This window comes from Eptesicus fuscus, chromosome 15 (genome assembly GCF_027574615.1).
Source record: "Eptesicus fuscus isolate TK198812 chromosome 15, DD_ASM_mEF_20220401, whole genome shotgun sequence".
NCBI lineage: Eukaryota > Metazoa > Chordata > Mammalia > Chiroptera > Vespertilionidae > Eptesicus > Eptesicus fuscus.
The window spans coordinates 60,201,879-60,229,500 of record NC_072487.1 but is presented as its reverse complement, the minus strand read 5'-3'; the positions used below and the strand labels follow the sequence as shown (position 1 = coordinate 60,229,500).

General features: G+C 49.4%; 1 protein-coding gene across 1 annotated transcript in view; it reads left to right on the top strand.

Moving 5' to 3' along the window:
• Positions 1-27,622, top strand: part of PTPN3 (protein tyrosine phosphatase non-receptor type 3) — a 100,139-nt gene that overhangs the window by 31,051 nt on the left and 41,466 nt on the right. The window contains exons 3-12 of the mRNA XM_054727701.1: positions 4,983-5,090; positions 5,166-5,211; positions 7,761-7,839; positions 12,260-12,304; positions 15,128-15,180; positions 18,889-19,009; positions 20,120-20,207; positions 23,578-23,666; positions 24,780-24,843; positions 26,166-26,338. Coding sequence (XP_054583676.1) covers positions 4,983-5,090; positions 5,166-5,211; positions 7,761-7,839; positions 12,260-12,304; positions 15,128-15,180; positions 18,889-19,009; positions 20,120-20,207; positions 23,578-23,666; positions 24,780-24,843; positions 26,166-26,338 — 866 coding nt within the window. The remainder of the gene's footprint in view (positions 1-4,982; positions 5,091-5,165; positions 5,212-7,760; positions 7,840-12,259; positions 12,305-15,127; positions 15,181-18,888; positions 19,010-20,119; positions 20,208-23,577; positions 23,667-24,779; positions 24,844-26,165; positions 26,339-27,622) is intronic.

Sequence of the window (27,622 nt, the reverse complement as noted above, 5' to 3'; positions counted from 1 at the left end):
CACCTACTATGTGCCAGGCTTTGTTCTGGGTACAAAGGATAGAGGAGTGAACGAAACAGAGCAAAATCCCAGAGAGGAACTGGACCATAAACAAATGTATACTGTCAGTGGTATTATATGCTTAGAAGAAACATAAAGCAGGATAAGAAGATGGAGAGTGTCAAGGAGGGACACGGAGGTGGGGTTGTCATTTTATACAAGTGATCAGAGAAGTCCTCTCCTAAAGGAAGTGAAGAGGAAAAGAATCCTGTCCTTCTCTGGAGGAAGCACATTCCAGGTAGAAGGAATAGCAGTGCAAAGGCCCTGGGGCAGAATCCTGGTTAGTGTGTGGTTGTAGATCAGTGTGGCAAGCCATTGTGTCGGGAGAAGAATAAGCAAGGAGAGTGACGAGAGGTCAGAGAAATTGCAGGTCAGTTGAGGTGGGGAGGATTGTGCAGAGCCTTGTAGGTCATTCTGAAGGAGGCAGGACACATTGCGAGGTTTGGGCAGAGACCCAACATGATCTGACTCAGATGTCACTCTGGATGCTCGGTCAACAGTAGACTGGGGCCAAGGGCTAAGAGGCTGTTGTCACAGCCCAGGGGAGAGATGATAATTGGACAGTGTGGTAGTGTGGAGGTGGCTGAGTAAACCAAGTCAGGAGATATTTTGAAGGTGGAGCCAGTGGGACTGGCTGGCAGATGGGATTTGGGATGTGTAAGAAGCCTCAAGGTGACTCGGGTTTTTGGCCGGAGCAGTCGGCAGGACAGAGTTGTTGCAGTTTACAGAGATGAGAAAGGCTGTGAGGGGAGCAAAAGTGACCATTCTGTTGTCACCATTTGAGATGCCTGTTACTCACCTGCGAGGGGATGCAGCCATGGTACTAGATATATGAGTCAGGAGTCTAGACTGGGATATACGAGCGGGGTCTAGGCCGGGATACATATGTGGGTGTTCCCAGGGTGGAGATGGTGTCTGAAGCTATGAAACTGGATGAGGTCCCCTGAGAAGTTGAGTGGACAGGAGATACGAAGGAGGTTCGATTTTCAAAGGTTCGAGAGATGAGGACAGAGGACTATCCAGGGAGGGAGGAGGAAACCAAGAGCAAGAGTCTTCGAATCCCAGCTCAGAACGTGTGTAAGGAGTGACGAGCCCTGTAAAAGGGGACAGGGGAAGCACCCACCCGGAGTGGGGATCCCGTAAGCCTGGCATCCAGCGGCCGCCCAGTCATTCCGGGTTGAGAATGTCTTTGTTACCATCACGCTGCGGCCCGTGCTGCCTCCCCAAGCTTCTGGCAGCCTGGTCAAAGCTTACTCACATTGAACTGGAAGCTGAGGGCCTGCTGGCAGCTTAGAGTCTCCGGTGCCTTATATTTCTGTACTCGTGGGGGTTGTTGGCACTGTCTCATTCAGACCCTTCAGCCTGGACTGTCTTCGCCAGGAGCGGGCATCATCAGGTCCACTCATTCCATGGACATCGGTTGTCCTTAGCCCAGCCCAGGGAGCGAGCTGGCCATTGACCGACGACCTCTCGCGGGATGGGGACTGGATTGGGAGGCTTGTTCTTATTATAAGTGTGCCCCTTATTATGTTTCCATTTCTTTTGAGAACTGGGAGAGCTGTGTACAAGAGATACCGGCGTGGAGGCGTTATGTACTCCAGAGGAGGAGAGGCAGTGCAGGGGGAACAGGCAGGCTTTAGCATTAAGTGGGCCTGACTCAGGCAGACCATCCTTCGGCCGATGGCACAAGACACGGAGTTTTCCGGGGCCTCTGTTTGCTTATCGGCCAAGAGGTTGCTGATGATGACTTTGCAAAGGTGAGACATTGTGTTTATAAAGAGCACGTAATAGTATCGTGTCTGGCTCCTCGTAGATGTTCAGTGGATTATAGTTATTAATAATATATTAAGCCTGGCGGGTTTGGCTCAGTGGATAGAGGGTTGGCCCATGGACTGAGGATCAGAAGTTCGATTCCGGTCCAGGGCACATATCTCAGTTGCAGGCTGGATCCCTGCCCCTGGTGAGGGGTGTGTGTGGGAAGCAACCAACCCTGTGTCTCTCTCTCTCACTTCCATGTTTCTCTTTGTCTCTCCCCCTCCCTTCCAATCTCTAGAAAATCAGTGGGAAAATATCCTCGGGTGAGGATTAACAAAAATAATAATGATAATAATAATAATATATTTAATCTGCTATAAAGTCATAGAAGTAATCACTTCAACAAGGGGAGCAGATAGCTCTGTGACACATTGAGAGAGTGTGTCAATTTAGGGGGAGGGCATCTCACGGTTTGGGATGAGTGGACCGGTCATCTTTTCCACACCATCGTGATTCCCTCGGGATGGAGATTGTCGGGGCAGAGGAAGTGGCAGGAACAGGCCCTGGGCAGGGGAAGGGGATGTGTTCAGGCATTGGGCGTGTCTCGTGTTCCCACATCAGATCAGATAACGTGAGACCCAGCCAAGGCAGAGGCTGCAGGAAGGGGCCTGACAGTTACCTAAGGTCCTCCTCCTGGTCACTGCGACCTATTTTCAGGTACATTATCTGCACCCCCCCCCCCCCAAAAAAAAACCAAAAACCCAAAACTGCTTTTGCTTCCTCTATACACGGTCTATTTCTGACTCAAATTGTCCTTCAGTTAAGTGGTTTGGTTCAAAGGCTTCCTGAGAAGTCAGAGCATTAAAGTAGACTTTGCAGTTTCCTCAACGCCCACGCTGTTTCCCAGCCCCGTGCCTTTGTGCCGGGGCACCTGCTTCAAATGCCTTTTCCCAGCTCCTGCACCTGCAGGGAAGGTGTCCCGCAGCCCGCCACCCTCCCAGGCCCGGGCCAGGGGCTGCAGGAGGGGAGCTTCCACTCGTCCCCAGGCTGAGCTGAACGTTGGTATTGTCCTCTTGTGTGCTCACTGTGCCCTGAGCGTCTCACAACCCTCGACAGCATTCGACACACGCGGCACAGTCACAGCTTCCACGGCTGGCCTCTCGGGATGGCAGGAACGGGACACCCCATGCCTCTGTCCCCAGGGAGGGCAGGAACGGGACACCCCGTGCCTCTGTCCCCATGCATACCCCCTGTGCTTCTGTCCCCAGGGAGGGCAGGAACGGACACCCCCCCCCCCCGTGCCTCTGTCCCCAGGGAGGGCAGGAACGGACACCCCCCACCCCGTGCCTCTGTCCCCAGGGAGGCCAGGAACGGACACCCCCCACCCCGTGCCTGTGTCCCCAGGGAGGGCAGGAACGGACACCCCCCCCCCCCCGTGCCTCTGTCCCAGGGAGGGCAGGAACAGACCCCCCCACCCCCCACCCCGTGCCTCTGTCCCCAGGGAGGGCAGGAATGGACACCCCCGTGCCTCTGTCCCCAGGGAGGGCAGGAACGGACACCCCCCACCCCGTGCCTGTGTCCCCAGGGAGGGCAGGAACGGACACCCCCCCCCCCTGTGCCTCTGTCCCAGGGAGGGCAGGAACAGACCCCCCCCACCCCCCACCCCGTGCCTCTGTCCCCAGGGAGGGCAGGAATGGACACCCCCGTGCCTCTGTCCCCAGGGAGGCCAGGAACAGACACCCCCCACCCCGTGCCTCTGTCCCCAGGGAGGGCAGGAACGGACACCCCCCCCCCCCCGTGCCTCTGTCCCCAGGGAGGGCAGGAACGGGACACCCCCTGTGCCTATGTCCCCAGGCTCAGCCTCGTGCCTGCCGAGTCAGCTCTGAGTGGTGAAGGCGGCTGAGTCCCGCCCTGGATGTGAAGTGGTTGCATGTCCCCACCGGCTTCTCACTTCAGATGACGAGGAGCAGGGAGGCAGATAATCCCCAGGGTGTCACATGCCAGATCACTTTGAGGGTATTTTGGGTGTCATTGGAGTTTCTTAGCCCTCTCCCTTCACGTGGTTAGCAGAGAGTTTGTTCATCCCTTTGCGCAGCCCGCGCCTCCCGAGGAGCCTTCGGGAGCCCGTGTGGGATTAGCGTTGTGCTGGGGATAAGCCGCGGGTGGGGCGCCAGGAGGTGCGCTCACTGTGATTGCTGAGTTTCCCAATTAAGGCGTCGTCACTTGGGAATCTGGGCTAAGGGGAAGCAGGAAGTCTGACAATATTACACGGGACTGTCCTCAGTCCTCCTTGGGTCGTTTTTTCTTAGCCTACTTCCCATACGTACCACGTGGCTTCTGACCTTGAATTTATTAAAGCATTTCTTATCGTGGGATAGGTGTGCACATAAAATCTCTGAATGTTTTAACTCCTTATTTACAGTAAAGATTTTTAAAATAAAATGTTATTTTTTTCATTGATTTTAGAGAGCGAGGGAGAAGGATAGACAGACAGAAACATTGATCAGCTGCCTCCATGTGCCCCCTACTTAAGATCGAGCCCACAACCTGGGCATGTGCCCTGACCGGCAGTTGAACCCCTGACCTCTTGGTTCATGGGTTGACACTCTACCACTGGACCACACCAGCCGGGCTACAGTAAAGGATTTTTTTTTCTTTCTTTTTTTTTTTTAAAAAATATATTTTATTGATTTTTTACAGAGAGGAAGGGAGAGGGATAGAGAGTCAGAAACATCGATGAGAGAGAAACATCGACCAGCTGCCTCCTGCACACCCCCCACCGGGGATGTGCCCGCAACCAATGTACATGCCCCTGACCGGAATCGAACCTGGGACCCTTCAGTCCGCAGACCGACACTCTATCCACCGAGCCAAACCGGTTTTGGCTACAGTAAAGATTTTTTTTAAATATATTTTATTGATTTTTACGGAGAGGAAGGGAGAGGGATAGAGAGTTAGAAACATCGATGAGAGAGAAACATCGATCAGCTGCCTCCTGCACACCCCCTACTGGGGATGTGCCCGCAACCAAGGTACATGCCCTTGACCAGAATCAAACCTGGGACCCTTCAGTCCACAGGCCAATGCTCTATCCACTGAGCCAAAAGGGTCAGGGCTACAGTAAAGATTTTTAACCACTAGTTCTTAATTTGTTTTAAAATTTTACCCACCTGACTTTTTATTCCTAGAAACAGGACACTGGTCAAGTTCTTCTGGACATGGCATACAACCACTTGTGTGTGACCGAAAAGGAATATTTTGGTTTGCAGCATGGCGATGAATCAATGGACTCTCCCGTGAGTACCATCCCTTTAAGATGTGCTAGACTTCTGCACAGTTTGGTTTTTTATATCTTATGTTTTCTTAACCAGCAGAGGTGGCTGGAATCAAGCAAGCCCATCAGGAAGCAGTTAAAAGGTGGGTGTGACCTTCTCATTTGGACACTCATTTGGTGTTAGTGTATCGTGGCCCACTTCTCCCCCCAATCATCAGTGTGCCTGTAACATCTGGAACCTGGACTCCGGGTGGTCCAGGCGGCGTGAGTGAGATGCTTCCAGACCAGCCTCCAGGGGTCCTCACCAGCTGTGAGCAACACAGGGGAGGGTGAAAGAAGGCAGCCAAGAGCCAGAGAACCCACTTTCTTTTTACAAGGAAGGAGGATGGCCTTTTTTAGCCCAGAGTGAGAGGCAGGGTGGGAAAGAGAGACAGACACACACACCTAGTCCTTTCCAGCAGCTTAATTCCAGCCACGGGAAACCAAGGCGTAGGTAGGTGATGTCAGAAATGTAACATACACCTCATCCACCGTGAGTAGGTCCCAGTGCAGGTTAACTCCCAGTTCGGTGGGCTCTCAACATCACGTTCTATTTCTCTTTATGCACCTTATGTCCCAGACAAACCTGGATGACTTGCTGGCCCACACACACTCCTCTGTGCCTGCCTTCATTCTGTTCCCTCTGTTGGGAATGCCTTTCCCTCCTGCTTCCCTATATCCAAACCTTGCCCTTCTTCAAAGCTGCTCAGATCCCATTTCTTCCCCTCTTGCAAGTCCTGAATCCCTCTACCCCCGCTTACATTTACACTATCTGCTTCGTGCCCCTGAACACTCTCTCCTGCAGCTCATAGTTATCTGCCTTTCTCTTTGTCAAGGAGCTTGCAGTTTGCAAGGTGAGGGAGGATGGCCTTTCTTAGCCCAGTGTGAGAGGCAGGGTGGGACATCCTCTCTGCACTCCTTGGAGTTCCCCCGACCACCCCTCCCCTGCACCCCGCACCCACCGGAGGTGGCCAGTGAGTGGTTGAGGGGTGAAGGCGGGTGGATTTGTACACAAAAGTGTGCACGCACAAATGCTGCACCCCTCGCCCCCAGATGGAAAGGAGCAGAAACAATCGCCCAGACCCTGATCCCACAGCTGCTCTCACCTGGAGCCTGGGCCGCAGATCCCTGTCTCCCATGAGTGTGTCCTTGGCATTCAGAAGTACCCCCAGGGAGCCCCAGAGCCTTTGTGCAGATAGCCCCCGGCCTCATTTCCATTCACAGAGGGATACATGCACACAGGCACGCACAGGTGTTGTCCTTCATTCTCTGCCTGATGCATTCACTCAGCTAATGTGCCCCGAGCTCAGATTTTGGCACGGCACTGGGCTCAGCTCTGGGAATCTGGTCCAGATCAGATTTGGACCCTTCCCTTAAGGAGCTCACAGCCAAGTGTGGGGACTCTGACAAGGGCAGAGACAGTTGTAGGATAGTTTGGGGCACATGATATATTATTGCTCTGGGTGCACAGAGGAGGATGAGAAAGACTTGGAGGCATGTCTGAGGCACACAGTGACAACTTACAGATGGAGTGGGGGCGCCGGAAGGCCATCCCAAGGCAGTGGGAGGACTTAGCTATCCCCTGATATGAAGGTGTTCAGCCTGCACCCAGTGTTACAGCACCACCCACTCTGGCACCCAGGCACCTGTACACAGGTACATTCATAGGTGCACACACACCAATGAAAGTCTTTGACCCAAGCCAAAGATCAGAGAGATGATACTAAAGAGAGGGAAAGGTGGTGCCCTAAGGTAGAGGAGGTGAGTGAGAGGCCCCTGGTGGAGAAGGCTTGAGTTTCAGAGAGCAAGTAAGTCTGTGCACTTAGATAGGGCCAATGAATATTACTGAGTAGCAGAGAGGGTGAGGTTGACATTAAGAAGAGCATGGATCTTAGCAGCACAACCTGATACTCCCGTACTGCTATAGCCAGCTAAAGAAATGGGCTTATTTTATTCATACACGCGGGTTGACTCTTGGTATTGTTGCATGAAGCCATATTTGAGTATGTTAATTATGTAGTATTTGCTAACATGTTCATCACTTTTGGAATTCACTTAGCATTAAATGCATGATGTGTCTTTTAGTATAAAAATGTGTTTGAAATGTGGCCTAGCAGAATCAGAAACCACAGGGCTGTCCTTCTGGTTTTGTGACCAGCTGTGCGGCCTAAGGCAAGTCACACCTCTAAGCCTGTTGGCGTCTGTGTCAAAGGGAGCTAGCAGTAGCAGCCTCGCCTGGTCATAGCAGTGTTAAAATCGAGACTGTACGTGGAAATGTCTGAAAAGTGTAAAATCACTATCTGTGGGAGATAATATTTCTTGGTGAATTTTATATATTCTGCTGATTTAAGGATTTTTTAAAAAATTCCTAATACAAAAAATGTACCGTTTGAATACAGCCCTAAGTTAAACCTGTTATAGGAAGTAGAAAATGCCTCATTCTATGCTGGTGCTGCAAAAATATTTTACTTCTTGTAGATGTGAAGATTTCTGAACAGTCAATTAACTTACGCACTCCTTTTTTTGAAATTAATGCTCTTAATGGGAAAGCTATAGTGTAGTGAAAAATGCATCACTTACGGGAGAGCAGCTGCTTATATACATTGACTATTTTAAAAGGGAAAATTTAATTTGTTTTTGAAAAATGTTGTAGGAGGTTTCCCCTGTACCCTGCATTTTCGAGTAAGATTTTTTATACCTGATCCCAACACACTGCAGCAAGAACAAACCAGGTAATAACATTTTTTTTAAAGTTTTCTACTTAGTATATAAAAATGAGTGATCACGAAAAATGTGTTCTTTTGTTTTATCACTGTGGCCAAATACTTCATTTGGGTATAACGGTGCCAACAGTTATGACCCAATTAAAACGGGGCGTGGGGAGAGGGGTGGTACACAGGTTGAAATTTCAATCAGCTCATTCCTGTCCAGTCTTGGACCTGCCTCTCTCCCCTCCTGACTCGTGTGATTCCCAGTGCACTCCCACCTGGTCCTGCCTCCCCCACTGGGCCCTGTCTCCCTCACCGTCCCCCCCTCCTGCCTGTAGAGCTCCTGTGTTCAAAGAACAAAGTCCTTTTCTGCTCGTGCAGGCGGGGCTTGGAAGACAAGTTTGTAAAACACTCCTGTACAGATCAAGGAGCACGTGTTTCCGAAGGGCTAGAATGGAGGCTCTTCAGGATAACAGGAGATCTCTGGGCTAAGAATTCTCTGTCAGATCCCGTTGGCAGGAGGCAGAAAGAAGAACCAGCTGGGCCAGCTTCTCTCCTCCGTGAATCCGTGAATCCGCCAGTGCAGACAGTATGTGAGCCAGATAAGGACTGTGATAGGAGTTGTTTACCCCTCAGGGCTTGGTGTCTGGCCCCAGCTTTGTGCTGGCCGCTCACACGTGGGTTTTCTGGGCAGGAACTGTTGTTTGGAATGGAGGGGGCGGGCACAGGAAAGTTGTGGCTGTTTGAACAGGTACTAGGCAAATTCAGCCATGCCTCTGCTTCTCCCCATGGCAACGTTAAGCCCTTTATTGTGGGCACATTTATTTTTCTGAGGAAGGGAAACTTCCACCAGGAAAAGTAATGAATGGATGTTCAGGAATATTGAATCCTATTCTGTGCTCACTGTGGCCATGTGACCGACCACCACCAAGCCGGCGACATCAACTCACACATAGGATGCCATCTTGTTTTTTACCCTATCTTTTTCTTTAATGGTAGTCACATGATCACATTTTAACTTTGAATATGTTTAAAGGCCACAGATCAGTCTATCGCTCTGTTTTGCCTTCCTTGGGCACCTCTTCCCCTATAGTAGCAGATATTGGCGATTTGACTATGTTTACAGTGAAGTTAAATTTCAAGCCCGTGTAAGAGATGTCCATCGTGACTAATTGGGCAACCATGGCCGTGCACCTGGTGGTTTGTTTTCCCTCATACTGGCCCTTTACCCTGGTGGACTGAGGGACAGTGTAGGAACGCTCCACCTAGCAGGTCAGTTCCTAAGCCCACGGACGCAGCGCAAAGTGGAGACATTGTCTGTAAGAATATGTGTTTGAAATGACCCTACCAAGGTTTCCCCAAGCCATTACTAAAGAACAAGTTCTATTCAAGGAATGCTTTTGAAATGGCATGGTGGGTTATTGTATATATTATGTGTGTATCACCCATCCCCCCTCTCCTCCCTGTGATGCTCTCCAAAGGGAGAACTTGAGTGAGGGATTGCTGGGCAGCCTAGTCCAGGGCCCTCTCCAGCACCCTCCCTGGTCACTGGACATTCACTTCTGTGCCCCATGGGAGGGACGCTCACTCCCTCTGGGAGCCTACAGCGTCCTCCTGCCCCGCCGCCCTGACATTTGAGGAAACCATAGGGCAGTGATGGCGAACCTGTGACACGCGTGTCAGCACTGACATGCGTAGCCATTTCTGATGACACGCGGCTGCATGCTGAGGATGAAACATTTGCTGCTCCTGAGGATGAAACATTTGCGACTAGAGTCTTGGAGTTAGTTTTTTCCTCAAAGTGACACACTGTCCGAGTTATGCTCAGTTTTTTGGCGAAGTTTGACACACCAAGCTCAAAAGGTTGCCCATCACTGCCGTAGGGAGTTCAGGAAAGAGGACTGGGAGAGAAGCAAAGGCTGCCCTTGATCTGCAGATGGAGAGGGGGATTGGATGAGCTAGGTGGTAGAATTCTGGCCAGTGGGTGGAGGTTGCAGAAGGGCAGGTTTGGGCTTAAGGTGAGTAATAGGCTAATTTTTGTTCTTATCTAAGTCCCATGTAAAATTCAGTTTGTCCATGTGTTCCTTCTGAACCCCACTCCCCACCTCCCGTCTTCAAATAGGTGGTATCCCCAGTGTGGTGTAGCATTGAGCTGTCACCTCCTAGGTTTCGGCACCAAATTTCTCTTCAATGCAGCAGGAGCCCTGGCAGTAGCCACCCTGTGTGTGTGTGAGAGAGAGTGTGGTTGGTTTGTTTTCACTTAAATGAAGAGTTTTACCTGCGTTCCTGGCACATAGTATTTCCTGAAGCCCCAGCTCTGTAGCTTCTCCAAAAGTTCCCAAAAGTTAGAAATTTAGCTCCTGAGAGTCGGAGGAGCACAGAGGTGACATTTGTTTCCTAAGGATCCAGGCAGGGAGGCAGGGATTGCTTTTTTCTGAAGTTGAGCTCCTGGATGGGGTGTGCTCTAGGATCGATCCTTGCATTTCTGAGGACGGGCACAGCCAGCGTCTCTTCTCCAAGTCTTTCCTTTATTCTAACTGTGAAATAAGTGTCCCCTTGTTGATGACCTCCACAACGGCTGCTTCTGATCAATGTAGATCATTCTAAACAGAATTTCATTTGCTGGCAGACTCAAACTGAGGCCCCGTTAAGATGTCTGGGAGGTCCGCTCGGTTCAGGCCTTGTCCCCCTATCCGGGTCCCTTCGTCATGATGTCATGGGGTTCACTCAGGAGCTTTGCTGAATGCACGACAAGGTAGCGCTTGATGAATGGTGATATCCAGGCTCGTGTTCTCGCTTCTATCCCTAGGAAGATGCTCCGATTAGCTGGGCTCGTCCGTAAAAGCCCAGCTTTAACCACGGGATTATGCCTAAGTCTCTCCCTTCTCTTCTTTCTCTCAGTAGTGTTGTGGAAGGAGAGAACACTTAATTCTGGTTGAATGTCAGCTGGGATAAACAGAAACAAACTAGAAAGGACGGATTATGTTCTAGGTGGAAAAGGTAGAGATTCCATTATGGAATAAACGTGAATCAGCAAGTCTGTGTTCTGCCGCCTCTCAATGCTGGTCTTCAGTACATTGAGGGAAGCTGGTAATTATAGTCAAAGTAATAACATCAGAGTTAGGAAATAGATCCTAAGCTTTTTAGCCGTTAGCCACATAAATTTGTAGCATAGTCAGATTTTTCCCATAGCGTAAGTGTCCAGGTTAAAATAAGACATCACTGACCCCACATCACCTCTTTGAACATCAGTGCTCTCATCTGTAAAAAATGTAGGTGGTGGTCCCTACCTCACAGAGTTATTATGAGGTTGAAATGAGGCAATACGTTCTAAAATACCATGCACATGGCCCAGAACCGTGCAGATAGGAAGGCCTAATACCGTGTGAGGCATTCACATCTCAAAAGACCAGCACCTTCACCTTTAAACATAAATTTGAAGGAATACTGAGAATGATCTGTCTGAATTGCCAAAAGGATCTCTCTCTGGCCCCTGAACACTTCTGCTGCATCTGTATTGTATTTCAAGAGGTTTCGCTTTTGTCATCTTGGCCAGACACTGGAATGTCTATCCCATTTGAGTCCGGGCTTTAAAAAAGAGTAGGAGCGAGCGGCCAAGTGTCACGGGTGTGCCGCATCCCTAAATATAACACTCTGCAGGGCCCTTCCCAGCCTGCACGGCGCTGTGGACGCCTCTGTCTCCCGTTACCTGGCTGGAGGGCGGGCTCCCAGGCTGGTGGGGGGCCTGACGATTTACTGAGCTCTGCCCACAAGTCACGTCCGGGTTTTGAAGTCATATTGCTTACAAAGAAGTGCCGAATCCAGCTAGGAGGACCTGGCAGCCTGCAGTTGACGGTTATGCTTTTGCTGGAGCACCCACAATTCCTGGGGCACAGGAAAAAACCCAGCCGGGTGCTTGCTCCCCAGCCAAGGAGATGTCTTCACAGACCCTCCTCTCAGCAACTCCATGCAGAGGGCACGTGGGTGTGCAAATGTTGCGTTCAGAACAGCAGCGGCTGCCTGTGCAAACGCCTGTAGTTCCTGGTGCTCTCAGACACGCCAAGTTTGACTGGGGAGGTCCAGGCTGAGGGTCTGGGCACTCACTGACCAGCTGATCCTTGATGGGCTGCTTCCACCCCGTCCATCCCTGCTCACCCCCCCACCCCCAGGACAGCATGTGCTGGCATGAGGCTGGCTGGCCATCGGCCCTGCCAATCAAGACTTAGGCAGCCACGTGAGCCATTATTCCTGAAGGGGCAGCTTTGAAATGTACAAAATGGTACCTGATGCTTTAGATTAAAATGTGCCTTTATATATTTTATTTTTCAAATGTACAGGTCTTATCCTTGATGCATCAATGTTGTTTTGGGTGGGGGTTTTTTTTTGTTTGTTTTGCTTATTTCAATTTGAGTATGATGGATTAATGAAAATAATTGTTTCATAGGCATTTGTATTTCCTACAACTGAAGATGGATATTTGTGAAGGAAGGTAATGAGAATTTTGCATTCCTTTTTTTCCCTTGTCAGCTGCCAGATTAGCACAATCCCTGGTTCTAATCAAATGAGCATGCGCCCCTGGTAGCAACACTAAACGCACACTAAGAGTGGATGTTGAAAGCAGCATTCCCTATGCTTTGGACGTGTGTTCAACTCGATCCTGGTTTACAGAGGCTAAGGATCGATAACATTCTTTTCGTGTTGTTTCAATTTTGTTATAAAAGGTACAGATATCTTTCTGGCAAAGACCTGAGAAATTTTACAGGGAGGGAGGGACCCTGAATGTGAACAGGACCTCCTTCAGGAAGGCAGGTCAGGCCTCATTTAGGTCCACTTCGGAGCCCCTAGTACCTGCGGGTGATTCATTTCCTCTCTGGGACACTTTGCTCAAAGACATGAGCACCTGCCCGTGATTCAGCACTTCTTGGGCATCGGGACCATCTCAGTGGCTGGCAAGCGAGGTGCAGAAAGCTCAGGGGGGCGGGAGACGCCACGCCAGCGGTCCCTGAGCCACCTCCTCCAAGTCCTGAGTTTGCGCTTGGCTTCCGGAGGAACGTGCAGCAGGTAGAATGGTGGGGACGGCCACCTCATTCCCATTCCCCGCATCCGCGCTCCCGCTGCCCGGGCAGTCCTGCTGAGGAAGGTCTTAGAGCCTCCGCGCGCTCTCGCTTTCGGAAGGGAGCTTGCAGGCTGCTGGGGCGGTGACACCAGAGCCCACGAAGCAGTTCGGACCAGTATGAGCGTGGAGAGCATGTGTCCTAGGGCTTCAGGAGGAGGAGATGCGGGTGTGGGCTGGACGTCTGTGCACGGCTGCGATGCGCTGGGGTTAGGGTTGGTAGCGAAGGGAGGAGGTGTATCCCCCCGGGTGGTGAGTGAAAAGATACCCCTCCCCCTCACTCATTGGTTTGTCTCCCAAATACTTTGCAAGCACCCGCTATGAGACAGGCACTCGACTGTGCTGGACAGTATAGGGCAAGGCCCTGCCCTTCCGGAGCGTTCAGTCCAGCTCTCTAAGAGTTGGAAATCGGTCACCTTCAGTTTTTCCTCCTCCACACGAAATACCCCTTGGTAGTTTTGTGTGAGTTGATAGAATTCCTGGCCGAGAACCCTGGCATCCTTGTCACTACCGGGTCTGCAGGCGGCCCTCACCACCTGTCTGAGGGGAGGCCCTGCCACTACCAGCTGCTTCTCAGGACCTTCTGACAGACCTGGTGGATCTAGGGAGCGTTCCGCCTGGGTGTCGAACCGTGCCCGGGCTTGTCTGAACTGTCCGTGGTAGGCAGTACCGAAGGCATCGGTTCCTTCTGCTGAGAAAAGAGATCTCGTCCCCCAGAGGGAGACGCCAAAGCCCGGAGAGAAGGAAAGGGGCCTGTTCGGAAGATGCGGCCTGTGAGCGGCCAGCCCGGAGTACAACGCAGGCTTTCAGTGTTCTCTGCTCTGTACCACATTTACACTCTTAGTGGGGATGTTTTCCTTCCTGACTTACTCGTAGGATTGTTTCTTCCATCTACACTGGACCCCTTTTGCTTCTCCCCTAAGATGTTCCCCACATCCCAGTCAGCTGCTCTTTCAGTAGCAAGAACCCGGCTTAGATGCCACTGAAGCCCGTCTTGGCAGGAGAGCGAATGGCTGATGTTTGCTCTCCCCATGGACTCGCTGGGTCTCCAGACGAACGAAGAGACAGTGAGCATCCCTGGATGTATCTCCAGACTTGAAGAGAGCATTTACAAGTGCTAAGTCGGGGCCCCGCAGGGAGGGAAGGCTCCCTTCCCAAGCAGCTGCAGGGCCAGCACACAGGCGGCGCACAAGACAGGGAACCTTGGCGGGGCCGGCCGGATTAGTCAGAGAGGTTGGGGTGACTCATATCTCCATGGGCTGCCATGGAAACCATGTGTTTTCTTCACTTTCCCATGGGTTTGCTGGGAAGAGTGCTTTGAAAATCTGTCTCTCCACCCTGCAAGCCTTCATTCCTGCGGCTGCGTTCAGCCCTTTCCCAATGCACCCCTCCCCCTCGAGGTGACCCTGCTCCAGGCCTGCTGGCCAAGCTCCTAGGTAGACTGTGGAACCCCGGGTGGAATGGAGAAAAGGGAGCACTCAGAGGATTTGAAATATGACCGAGACAGAGATGGAATCACTGGCAGAAATGGGGTATTCCGGAGGGCAGTGAGCTTAAGAGGGTAGAAGAACAAGTCCAGCCTGGAGTCTGTGGACTCCTGGCAGATGGCAGGAGACTGAGAGGTGGACAGAGCGTTCCCCATAGACTGGAAGCTTCAGGGAGCAAATAGATTGAGGAATCTTAAATAACTAATTTAATTAGGTAATTTAAAACTCACTGGAGTTTTAAAATTCATAATGCTTTTGTATTTTTCCCTTTTAAGAGGAGGTCACCCTTTTAGAAAGTGAGTAATTGAGATGCATTGAGTCAGCAGACCTTGGGGATTTAGTTAGAAAGCCCTAAGAAAAGTATCATGTCTTTACCCAAAAGATACGAAGGTCGCCCATGGATCTAAGTGTTCAATTTTCTCTTAGTGATATGAGCCAGGCCTCTCTTGACCAGCCAAAACTCTGGCCAACCATGACCTCCATGGTATATGTATTTATGTATATTATTTTTAAACATGAAAAAGTGTTCTTTCCATTTTCAGAAATCTTTAGTGTTATATTCATCTTTACTGCTTAATATTAGTTTGTATCAGAAAATTGTCTTTGCTGTGATTCATGGTGTGTCTCATGCTTAACTCAAGAAAGAAAAGACAGGTGATCAATGAGTGTTTCGGGCTCGTGTGCCTTTGCTAATGTGTTTTTCTTCTGATAGGTTGACCTGCCCTCTTAACTCAGCGGTGGTTCTAGCATCCTACGCAGTACAATGTAAGTCACAAGGGAGTGTGTCACGAACGGACGGATTGTTCTGACCCATGTATCGGGAAAGTCATTGGCTTCTGTTTGACTGTGTCCCTCCCCCTCCTGAGGGGCAAGCGTCTCTGGTTGTCCAGATAGTTCCTCTCAGCCTGACTTACTCTCTCCTTCAGCTCAGGGCTGTTGCACTCAGGAAGGTGGTTGAAGGAAAGAGTAGATGAGCTGTGGTGTGAGGTTTTCTCCCCAGGGAGCCCGTAAAACGTAAGACACCTATCGCCCATTACCCTTTCTAGAGACTTTGCTCACATTTTGGATTTGATTTCCACAACAAACCCCAGTGGTCACCTCTTACAGACCTGGAAAGTGAGGCCCATCTAAGTTACGGAACTTGCTGGGGGTCTTTCCTGCTACTTGCTTGGTGTCACTCTACACGCTGCTGGGATCTTAGGAATTTATTTTTAGAGTTTCCATAGAGCTCATGGATATATATATATATATATATATATATATATATATACACACACACACACACACACATACATACACATATATATATATATTAGTAGAAATATAATGTGAGCTCTGTATGTGATTCTCGAGTAGCCATATTAAAAAAGTAAAATGAAACAGGTGAGATTAGTTTTAATATATTTTAACCCAGTATATCCAGAATATTACCATTTTAGTATGTAATCAATGAAAAAATTATGAATGAGATATTTTACTTTTTTCGTACTAAGCCTTGTGCAAAGTCGAAAACCCATCAGACTTTGCACTGGCAGCACCTCTCAGTGTGGACTGGCCACCTTCAAGTGCTCAGTAGCCACATGTGGCCAGCGGCTGCCATACTGGTGGGCAGGCAGAGGTGGACCAGGCGATGCTGACCGTGGGGTGAGCACAGAGGACATGCTGGTCCTGACTGGGGGAGAGGGAGGGAGTCCAGAACAGCTTCCTAGGGAGGATCCCCAAGAAGAGCCTCGACGATCAAGTGGGAGTTGGAGGAATAGCATGTAAAGGGCTTTCCCAGCAAAACAGCTGGACACTTGAGATGCCACACGTTTGAGTTCCCACAACATACTCTCTCATTTTTTTACAAAATGTAAAATACCAGCCAGAAGAATGCATGGAACTTAAAAGGCAAGGTATTTCCCACATAGAAGCCCTCATATCCTTTTCCTGCTGCTATAATTAGCTTTTGCATGTATTGCTTGGGCGTGTGGTATAGTAAATAGATAAAGAGTGCGGATGGTGGCCAGAGTCTAGGCTCCAAGTGACCAGGGCTTTCCAGATGTTGTGTGTCACTGGTTAACTTTGTTTCCCCCTAGTGGTCAGCACCGGACTTGCACAGAGTAGCCGGCTAAGATTTCAAGGGAAAACCACCCTTCAGGGAGGTTCATCGGTCCTGTGTTCAGTTCAGACGTTGGTGGGTGACTTGCCTAAAGAGAGAGCCTTGCTGTTCATGCTGGGTTGGGACTGCTAGTTATATGATGGACGACGGAATCAAGATCCAAGAGGGTCTTCTGAGCTAATGAGACCAAAAGAGTAAAATTAGTAGGACTCTGCCTCCAGGCTCAGGAACATCATTTGTGGCATTGGGTTGCCCTTTGGGGACATGGCCACTGTCATCAGCCAGTGGCCAGCAGCAGCTCGGGCCTGGCAGGCAGGCTAGTGGATTGGCAGGCACACTAGCCGGGGTGTGGATCACCCGCGTTCCCATCTGGACTGCTAAAAAATGGCACTGTGGTCGGCCAAGTCCCTTCTCCTCTCTGCACGTTCATTTCCTGCCCTTTAACATGAGGAGTTTGGATGCTCAGGCTTCCTCAACCTTTCCTCACTGTGGACCCTGTGTCAGGACACCTAAGTGACTCCTGTAGATGCCATTGCACACTTCACTGTGCACAGGCTCACTGGCAAGCCACACTTGTGCTGACATCATCCAGCCTGCACGTTTCCGTGCACAGCTCAGCCACAGTTGGCTGGCCTTCACGGCCTGTGGTCTACCCTTGACCAAGTCTTCATGCATAGATCACTTGGCTTTCTGCCCTCTTCCCTTCCAAAGCTGAACTTTGCAGTAGCCTCCATACAAGTCAGCTCTGAGGGTCCCTGAGCACCTACTGTGTGCCATGTCTAAGAGTTGGGCCCTAAAGATGAGGTGGCCCACGCCTAGCCCAGAAGGAACAGTGCAAGGAGGAAACGGATCTCTCCTTGCAGTGTGATCTCAGAGAGCGGCCCTGCGTGTGACTGGCCCTGAGGCATCACCTTGCTCTCCCCAGCCCACGCCCGTGTGGCGGCGGAGTGGTGTTTGACTTAGAAACCTTCTGTGCTGAGTGGGTACTCTGAAACGATCCTGAGTCCTCAGAAGCCCCTTGACGTTGAAGCCAGCCGCAGGAAGACGACATGAAAACCTTTGGAAAGATCTAGGTTCATATTTTTTAAAAGATGAAATAGCCTTGTCTTGTCAAGAAAGTGAAATACTAGATTAATTGCCTACCAGAGCGAGGCATTGTCTTTCTCACTCCTGTTTCTATACAGATAAACAGGCCGGGTCCTTGGCTCCCCACCCAGGGTTCTTTTTCCCAGTCTCCCACAGTCATAGACACACCCAGATGCTCGAGTCCTCAGGGCAGTCACCCACACTGGTACAGGTAGGGTACTCACTGCACAGCTCTCAGGAATGCCCATCACACCACAGACCCCGGCGGGCCCTGTCTGCAGAGGGCAGTCCGGGACCTTGAGGGGAAAGTGCCATTAGGCCCAGGGGCTAGTCTGGGAGTTCCTTTAGGCCAGTGATGGCGAACCTATGACCCGCGTGTCAGCACTGACACGCGTAGCCATTTCTGATGACACGTGGCCGCTGCGGCAGCCGCATGCTGAGGATGAAACATTTGCTGCTCCTGAGGATGAAACATTTGCGAAATAATGTTTTATCCTCAAAGTGACACACTACCCGAGTGATGCTCAGTTTTTTGGTGAAGTTTGACACACCAAGCTCAAAAGGTTGCCCATCACTGCTCTAGGCCCTTTTCCTTTCTCCCCTCTGGTTGCAAGTCCCCAACGTTATTTCCCTGCCAGCCCCAGCAACTGTCTTCCTATCACCTGAGTCCCCTAAGAATGTTTCCTCCTTCCCCAAAACTCTTCCCTCAGCCTTGCCAGGGCCTAGACCCTTCAGCCCCACCTACTCCTATTCCTCACACTCCCTGCCTATACCCCAGGGCCTCTGAACACACCCTGGTTCCCTCCCTTCCACACTACCTGAACTCCAGGGGGTGAGTCAAGATGCAGACCTTTCTTAGAGCAGGTTGGTCCAGTGTTAAAACAACCTTGGGGCACTGCAGAGAGAGAGCCGGCCCAGTGCCTGGCACACGGGGAGTGGCATTGCTCTGAGCGGGTTCTCGTGTTTTTCTCTATCCGGGGATATAAGCACAAACTGCTGTGCCGACCAGATGTGGGATTAGAATAGCACCTAGATTCGAACCGTCTCCCCTTTCCCTCTCGTGTGACCTCGGGGACAGAGAGAATTTGGTTGGAGCGCGCGGGGCAGCACTTCGCCCGTGGGGAGAGTTCAAGTAGTAAATGTGGGATCTGGAGCTAAGGCAAAGCTCAGGTTCCTGTGGGGGCAGAACTTTCGGGGAGAATATTTCCAATTAATGTTTTTCTTGTGATGCTTGTAAAAGCAGACCTTGTTGAAAGGGCAATTTCCTCCCCATTCTGTCTTGCTAGCTCATTTCGGAGACTATAATTCTTCCATTCACCATCCGGGCTATCTTTCTGAGAGCCATTTTATACCAGATCAGAACGATGACTTTGTCACGAAGGTGGAATCGCTCCACGAGCAGCACAGGTGAGAGCAGGGTGGGGTGGCCTACTTTGGGAACCCCTGGTGGGTACTGGTAGCCCTGTGTCCCCCGTGTTTGCTCTGCTCTCCTCTCTCCTTTGTTCACGAATCCTTTCAGGATGTCGGGGGTTTGCAAACCTTTGAGCTGTAACGAGGGCATGTATATTTGGCAGGACTGGCATTCTGTAAAGTGTAAAATGCGGTAAGAGTTCAGGGCGAGTTGCTGCGTTCTTTGTCAGGATGCAGTTGAAATCCATTAACTCCTGAAGGAAAGGCCCCTTTTAAATCTGACTGCCCCACTAGTGGGCCCTACCAGGCAACCCTTGGAACAGTTCACCCCATTGAATAAAATGGCCCACGCCTTCAGGTGGGGTCGAATGCACAGGCAGGTGGACAAAAGTGCTGACAGGCTGGCTCAGTCCGCAGCCCTCTCTTGGCATCGGGTCATGAAATTGCCTCACTTCCAGAACGGAGCCCCAGGCTTTTGCGGCTGCCTGGGGCCAAGCCTTCCCTGCAACAAACACGCCCCCTCTGGCCTCCTGGTTCCTTGCCTCAGCTGACTCACAGCTGCCAGCCCCCCCCCTGACTGGAAGGCCGGGTCTCGAGGGACCTCACATGCTTGGGAAGGCCATAAAAACAAAGGCCAAGCACCCAGCGTCCCTTCTAAAAGGCACCGCCAATCCTGTCTCCCAGAATTGCTCCCCCGGCAGAAGCCAACGTCCTAAAATAGTACGGTGACGTTTGGAAGTTGGAGGCTGCTGCTAAAAGGGTAGATAAAGGCAGAAAGACCTACCGAGTACCTGCTTAGCAACTTGGAATAAGTAGGGTGGGAATTCCGAAGGCGCCAGTCTTCTCTCTCTGATCATGGAGAGCCTACTAAAGGAGAAGGAGTATTTAATAAAGAAATGATGGGCTAGAAGTCTTAGTGGACAAGAAGGAAACCCTGGTTTAGTAGAACTTAGGGTTAGATTAAGCTTAAGGAATTTAGGGTTAGGTACCATGAGGCATTTAGTACCCTTAGAGTAATGCTAGCAAATTGTTTAGATTTGTCTTCATTTTTTAAATTGGAGTTGCCATCCTCTCGTGGGTGAACGCTGTATCTCCTCTCTTCTGTAGTGGGCTGAAGCAGTCAGAAGCGGAATCTTGCTTCATCAACATAGCACGGACCCTCGACTTCTATGGCGTGGAGCTGCACAGTGGGAGGGTAAGTACCTTGGGCACATTTGGCTTCAAAAAATTACTTCGACTTTAATTTCAGAAAGTTTGGAAATATCTTCTAGAAGTCTTTCTTTTGAAAAAAAAAAACAAAAACAAGACCTTTTTTTAGCCGTTTGGAAGTTTATAAAGTAATACTGAGTTTTGCTGGTTGTTTCTTCAATTGCTTTTTTTCATGGTTGCCTTTGTACTTGAAGACTTTATTTGGGGAGAGTCATGAGGATTAAAAACAAGTAATTTTTGTATGGCCATTTTATATTGTGGTTAAAAAAGCAAAAATGGTATGTAAGTCTGTTTTCTAAGTAACACTTTAATGAGCTAAGGTTTCTACTATTTAATCTCAGTGCTGCTCAAATTAGAGCTAATTACTCAGATATCGTTTTTTAAAAATTATCATTGTGTGATTATGAAAATCAATAATTTTAAATTGGTTGTGTCATTGAGGAAGAGACACATGGATTGGTTGCCTCCCGCAGGCATCCCCAACCAGGGCCGGGGATCGATCCTGTAACTCAGGTATGTGCCCTTGCCCAGGAATCGAACCTAAGACACTTTGGTGCTTGGGCCGACACTCTAACCGCTGGACAACACCAGCCAGGGCTGGTTGTGACTTTTTAAATAAAATGGACTAACATCAATTATTTTCTGAGCACTTTTCATCTGCCACATAGTAGCTTATTTCCCATGGGGTATTATCATTACTCCCTTTTTACAGATGGAGTAACTGATACTCGTGGACTTAATAGCACATAAGTAGTGGCTTGGGTACATGACCCCAGCCCTTTCTAATTGATATCTGACCTTTACCTTTTATAGCTGTAATTGGCCCACATCATATCCAAAAGAAAGAAAATAATTAGTGGAATACCTAGTCATTTGTTCCAGATGGTCTCATATGAAACCATAAAGTCTCTTTTAAAGATTATAGTAACCTTTGAAATTGGTAGTCTAATTATCTCATTTTGCAGATGAGGCTAAGGGAAGTTGAGTCAATGGCCAAATTTTATCTCTGTATAATGTTTTTGGAATGCATAGAAACACTTTCTTCAGGCGCATAATTGTGGTAGGCAAGTTATGACATAAGTAATAAAAGTAGGAAAAACATACTAAATCTAGCCCTAGCCTGTTTGATTCAGTGGATAGAGCATCGGCCTGCAGACTGAAGGGTCCCAGGTTTGATTCCTGTCAAGGGCACATGCACAAGTTTCGGGCTCAATCCCCAGTAATGAGTGTGCAGGAGGCAGCCAATCAATGATTCTCTTTCATCATTGATGTTTCTCTCTCTCCCTTGCCCTTCCTCTCTGAAATCAATATATATATATATATATATATATATATATATATATATATATATATATATACTGGATCTTTTGTAAGATCCAGTATCTTTTTTACATATATATATATATATATATATGTAAAAAAGATACTGGATCTTACAAAATATCAACTTTGGGACTTGACCATTAAATTTTGATTCCATTTGCAAATAATATTTTTTCTCTAGTGGAATGTTGTGGAGAGCTTTCTTCAGTGGTGAAGTAGGCTTTATACCTGCTCCAGTTGATCCGTGTTCCCCCAACCCCAGTGCCCCATGAGGGTCCTGAGGCCAGCTGACACCTGCAAGGTATCAGAGAGAGTTGGGTTACCCCTGGCTATGCCACATCAACCAAAACCCCCTAAATATCAGAAACTTAATACCACCAAGTTTCTCAGTAGTTCCGAGCCTGCAGCGGGTCCTGACAACGCCAGGGCGGCCCTCCTCCAGGTATGACTCAGCAGTCTAGGCCGCCCCTGTCTGGTGGCCTCACCATTTTCACACAAGGCCTCGTGCCCGTCACAAGAGGAAGCTGGGGGGTTGCACACCACTAATAAGAGACACAGCCACTTCCGACCATATAGCACATTGGCCAGAACTAGTCCTATGGCCCTGCCTCGTACAAGGGGAGCTGGGAGATGTTGGGATGGGTATGGGAAGGTAGGGATCCGTAACTGTGTGTGCTGCCGAGGTTGAAGTGCAGACTGAAATACCACAGACCCAGGAGGTTGGAGACTCAGGTCACTGCCCACCCAAGCCACTCATTGATTTCCTTATTTTGCGCTCCACTTTGACTTTATTTGCTAATTTGTGTGTCTGTACCACATGCTTAGTATTTTTCCCTTATTTTGATCCCAAGTGTCATGTTTAAATGCAACCCTCGTTCCCACCAAGGAAATTTGGTTTTGCTTATGTGTGTGATTTCGTTTGGATGCCCAATAGCGGATGTTCTCTGGATCCTTCATGATATCGGCACGGTGTTCTTTGATCAGTTTTTCTAATTCCCGTGTTCACATCATTTTTTTCCAAAGTGAGTTGTCCCCAATGCCTGTTCTGTGTCCTTTACTTATATTCCCTAATTTCAGGCTGATAAAAACCCTTGGAGATGGGCCCGATAATCGTTATTGTACAAAAGGAAAAATTGACGCTCAGTAGCCCAAAATAACACAGACCCAGTCCAACTCTGCTCTTGCTTTGTAATTACAAGTACCCGATTGGGTGCATAGGGGGACAGGTGACTCAAGGGTAGGGACTCTTCGTTTTTTAATTTTTATTTATTGATTTGAGAGGGAGAGGAAAGGAGAGAGAGGGGAACATTGACTTGTTCCGTTTATTTACGCATACATTGGTTGCTTCTTGTATGTGCCGTGACCAGAGATTGAACTTGCAACCTTGGAGTATCGGGATGACGCTCTAACAAACTGAGCTACTGGGCCAGGGCCGGGAAGGAACTGTTTTATTTTTAAATTCTATTTACTGATACCTTGTTGCCAAGCAGACTTAAACAGCTTATAGTTGCTGTGTCTTCCTTCTGTATCTTCGTTATCTATGGCATGCCTAGCACACAGGTTCTTAGCAGATGTTGAACTTATTGGATTTACTAGTATAAGCAGCTTTTACGTCTTGATTGGACTTAGTGTCCGCGGTTTTCACTCCATTCTAGTGGCAGGAGTTGAGATCTACAGAAAGCTGTGCAGGGGCAGGGCCTTTGTGATGTTAATATGACACCTCATACTAATTGTTGAAAAGGTAAAATCAAATTTCATCTCAGTGATTCTGTGGAACGGGCAGACTGGCCTGGTAGCTTTTTGAAACCGGTGGAGCGGGTGTTACTGTCAGTGCGTTTACTTTAGAAGAACCTGGTGCTAATACTTAGATCTTCAGTGTCCATTAAGAGGGGATTTGGGCCCTCTTTTCCATAACGTTTTCCCTTGGGAGCTTCTGCGCGTTGCTGTTTATAAAAGCATGGGTGCTTGGGAGATACCAGAGGACGTGGGCCTGACCAGAACACGCTGTGAATCTGAGCTCTTCCTTTTGGCAGGACCTGCACAATTTAGATCTAATGATTGGGATTGCCTCCGCGGGCATTGCTGTGTACCGAAAATATATTTGCACAAGTTTCTATCCTTGGTAAGTGCAAACCGGTTCTGATTACTTCTGCATCATGCTTTACAAATATGCTGAACCAAAGTAATGTCAACTCTAATTTTAAACAGTTATTTCTAAAAAAAAAAAAAAAAAAAAAAAAAGGGATGGAAACTCTCTCCCAAGTGTTCACCTCTGACCTCTGAATCTGATCCAGAGTCAGCACTTGGGAACATTAGTTTGGTTTTTATCGACGTCCCCTGCCCCACCCCGAGTCCCCCTGTGGTGATGTGGATAAAATGGTGCAAGGTGGGTTTTGGAGTTAAAAAATCCTGGGCAGTGCATTGGCCAGAATTCTGAGAACTTCCTCTGGGCCAGAACTGTGTTTTCAATGCGATTTTTACTGATTAATTGAACTTTTTACCACGTGTTCGGTTCTGGTCTAAAAACTCAGGGGACCCAAGACCTGAATCCCCACAAGACAAGCCCATGGGCAAGGCAGCGCTGTCCCCCGTTCAGCAGACTTCCCAGCGGAGGACTAAGAGCACAGCTCAGACCCCAGCTTCAAGCATCCTAGCCGGGCCCTGAGGTGGTGCCTCCGAGCCTCCGTTTCCTCATCTGAAAACTGGGCGTCATAAAACGTAATTCTCAGGCTGCTGCAAGGCTAGATGAGGGACTGCTTGTAAAGCTTTTAGTAGGGGACCTGGTATATAAAAAATGCTCAGTTAACGGTGGCTGTAATTGTGTTGTTATGCAAACAATCCAGGGGCTACTGGGCACGCAGCTGTTGAGTAAGGAGCTGGGATGTGGGTCCTCTTTCTGCGGCTCCACACGGCCCCTCCCTCCCCCCCCAACCCCGGCTCCCCCAGGTGCACACCAGCTCATGCAGAGCTGTCACAAATGCAGCTGCAGCAAAGAGCAGCTCATAGTTCTTGTTACTTAAAAGCTACATCATCACCCAGCGGCTCCCATGTGATTCCTGGCTTCTGTCAGCTACTTGGTGTTGGGCCGAGGCGATGGGGCCGTGAAGTAAATTACACGGAAGTAAACTCTGGTCATCGGTCCCTGGAGCAGAGGACGTTCACTGGGAGACGGCAGCCACCGCCCCACTGACCCCTGATGTGCTTTTTTTGGTGTGTTTTCTTTTCCTTTACGCAGGGTGAACATCCTAAAAATCTCTTTCAAAAGGAAAAAGTTCTTTATCCATCAGCGACAAAAGCAGGTGAGTTCCGCCTACGCTTGCTTTGTTTCTCGTTTTTCACCACCTCAGCTCCTTGCTGAGGCAGTTTGCCATGTGCAGGGCAGGGAGGGAAGAGCAGGGCTTAGGTGGGGAGAAAACGGAACTCGGAGCCTCGAGGACCCGGCAGCTCTCTGTGGAACTCACGCTGCTTGTCTGGTTGGAGAAATAACTGGCTTTGGAGTCCGACGATGGATTCAGGCTAGCTCTTCCACGTACCAACGGGCAGATTACTTACTCCCCCTAGCCTAGCCGAGTTACCTTATTCACAGAAACACAGCCCTGCCTGCTTCTCCGGGAATCGTGAGGATTAAATGCAAGAGCGTTGGTCAGCGCGCCGGCGCAGGCGAGTGGCAAGAGGTGTCACCAGGGTCAGTCCCTTCCCTCGATGTGTCTCGAATGCATGCCGGCCTTTGTGCGTGTCTCCTGAGAGGACCGGCCCGCCAGTAACTCCCAGTAACTCCGTCTGGTTGTCCGCGAGGAAGCGGGGCTCAGCAGTGAGGGAGCTGAGGCTCCCCTGCTCCGAAAGGGAGGGGCTGGAATGTAAACCGGAGCTGCCGCTCCTTCCACGGCACCATGCTCCCTCTGGTTACGCTGCAGGCTTTCCACTTACTGCCCCTGTGTCCATTTCCCAGTGTTGCAAAGGGAGTGTGAACCTAGAATGGCTCCCCATCGCAGTGAGCACTTAGAAAGAAAAGCACAAAAGCCCAGAGAAAACCAGGGCTAGCCTCTGGGGCTCCCGCCCCCCACAGGATTCACGGTGGCCCAGAAATGCACAGGAAGGTACTTTAACATGAAAACAAATCCTAAACTCAGGTAGGCTAACAGGAAAGCAGGTAATTAAAGCCATTGTTCCGTACGAGCACTCTCTTTCACTCTGCTTTATGGAAAGCAAGTAGAGAAATCCAGAGTGTTACGAAATTATTCCCGTGGTCTGCTGGGTGAAAGTTATCTCTCCAGGGGAGAGGTTTGCCCAGAGCTACATGTTCAAAGGCATGTATCCGACAGCCCTTCTGGTGGTTCCAAATATATCCAACCTAGAAACGCAGGCACCTTGGAAAGGGAAGTGCTCACGAAGGACCACAGATACTGACAAAGAGTAGACGGGCCGCCTTTCCCACGAAGAAGATGGCTAACCAGTCCACGCCTGAGCATTCCTGCACCGCTGGGCTGTGGCCGAGGCCTTCGGGAGCCAGGTTCCTGCGGTCTGCCGCGTCTCACGTGCCTGCCACCCGTGTGGCGTGAGATGCTGAGCCCTGGCGCCTGCTTCTGTGCCGATGAAATCTCTGCTGTGTTTCTCCTCCCAGACTGAATCCAGGGATCACATTGTGGCCTTCAACATGTTAAATTACCGATCTTGCAAAACCTTGTGGAAATCCTGTGTCGAGCACCATACGTTCTTTCAGGCAAAGAAGCTGCTGCCTCAGGAAAAGAATGTTCTGTCTCAGTACTGGACGCTGGGCTCCAGGAACCCCAACAAGTGAGTACACGCTGGTCTCCACGGCAGGCCGGGAAGTAAACACGTCCCGGTCCCCACCGGGGAGTGGACATGCTCAATCGGGGGTGGGATGGCATCACCCAGGGGCCCCAGGCGCTGGGGCCGAGGCTGCTGACAGGTCTTGGAACCATGGCTGCCATCCCTCCGGGGGCCGTGGTGTCTCTTTCCACACATGCTCAGGTTCTGCTCATGTTCCCATCGCCTGTTTCTGCCTCCCCGCTCTGCTATCCTCCGAGCTCCCAAGCAGCCAGCATCACAGCTGCTCTCACACCGGGTCACAATAAGGGAAGCACGTGGCCATGACTCAGGGTCACCGTGGAGCTGGCATATGGCTTTCCTGGCCTGCTGCCACTAAGACAGCCTTGCCCACAGAACATTCATTCCCTGGGATGCTTCGTAGTAATGAATGAATAAGATTTCCAGAGTCACGTGACTGGTATGTGCTATATATAACAATCATGAAATAACAATTATAATTACAAGTAATAATTATAGCTGATAATTATTGAGTGCTTGCTTTGTATCATGCACATAATTATATTTAATTCTTAAAAGTACAATCCCTTGTGTGCTATTATGTACAAGAATAATATTCAAAGAATTTAATAAGTAGTAAAGTAAAAGAAATTAACCTATACATGTTTGCCTTTTAATATAGATTAAAATGCATTCTCTAACCATGCTTTGTATATTTTTGTGTATTTGTGCTCAGATTGCCTTCTAAGTACATGCTGTAGCAGAAATTGTTTATCAATTATTATTTTTTTTTAAATATGTTTTTATTGATTTTAGAGGGGAAGGGAGAGGGATAGAGAGATAGAAACAGCGATCAGCTGCCTCCTGCAAACCTCCTGCTGGGTATCGAGCCTGCAACCTGGGCATATGCCCTGACTGGAATTGAAGCGGGGACCTCTTGGTTCATGGGCTGATGCTCAACCACTGAGCCACCCTGGCTGGATTCAATTATTCTTACGATTTGTAGATCATTTGTTGGTTTGAGAAATTGGTTTTGTGATTTTTGCATTGTTGATGTGGCTGATGCTAACTAAACACCGCCCCTTATGTGAGCCAGTGTCTGATACATGGGGCTGTGTCAGACAACTCCAGTGACTTTCCTGTTTCATTGATGATCATTAAGTAACTATAGATTCAATAAGTAGGAAGTTTCTATTAGTATCAGTGATAGGATTTATGGCACTAAGTGCTCTCTCTCAGCTTCTAATAAGCCACAAACAAATGCATCTTCAAAGTTTTTAGCTCTAATAA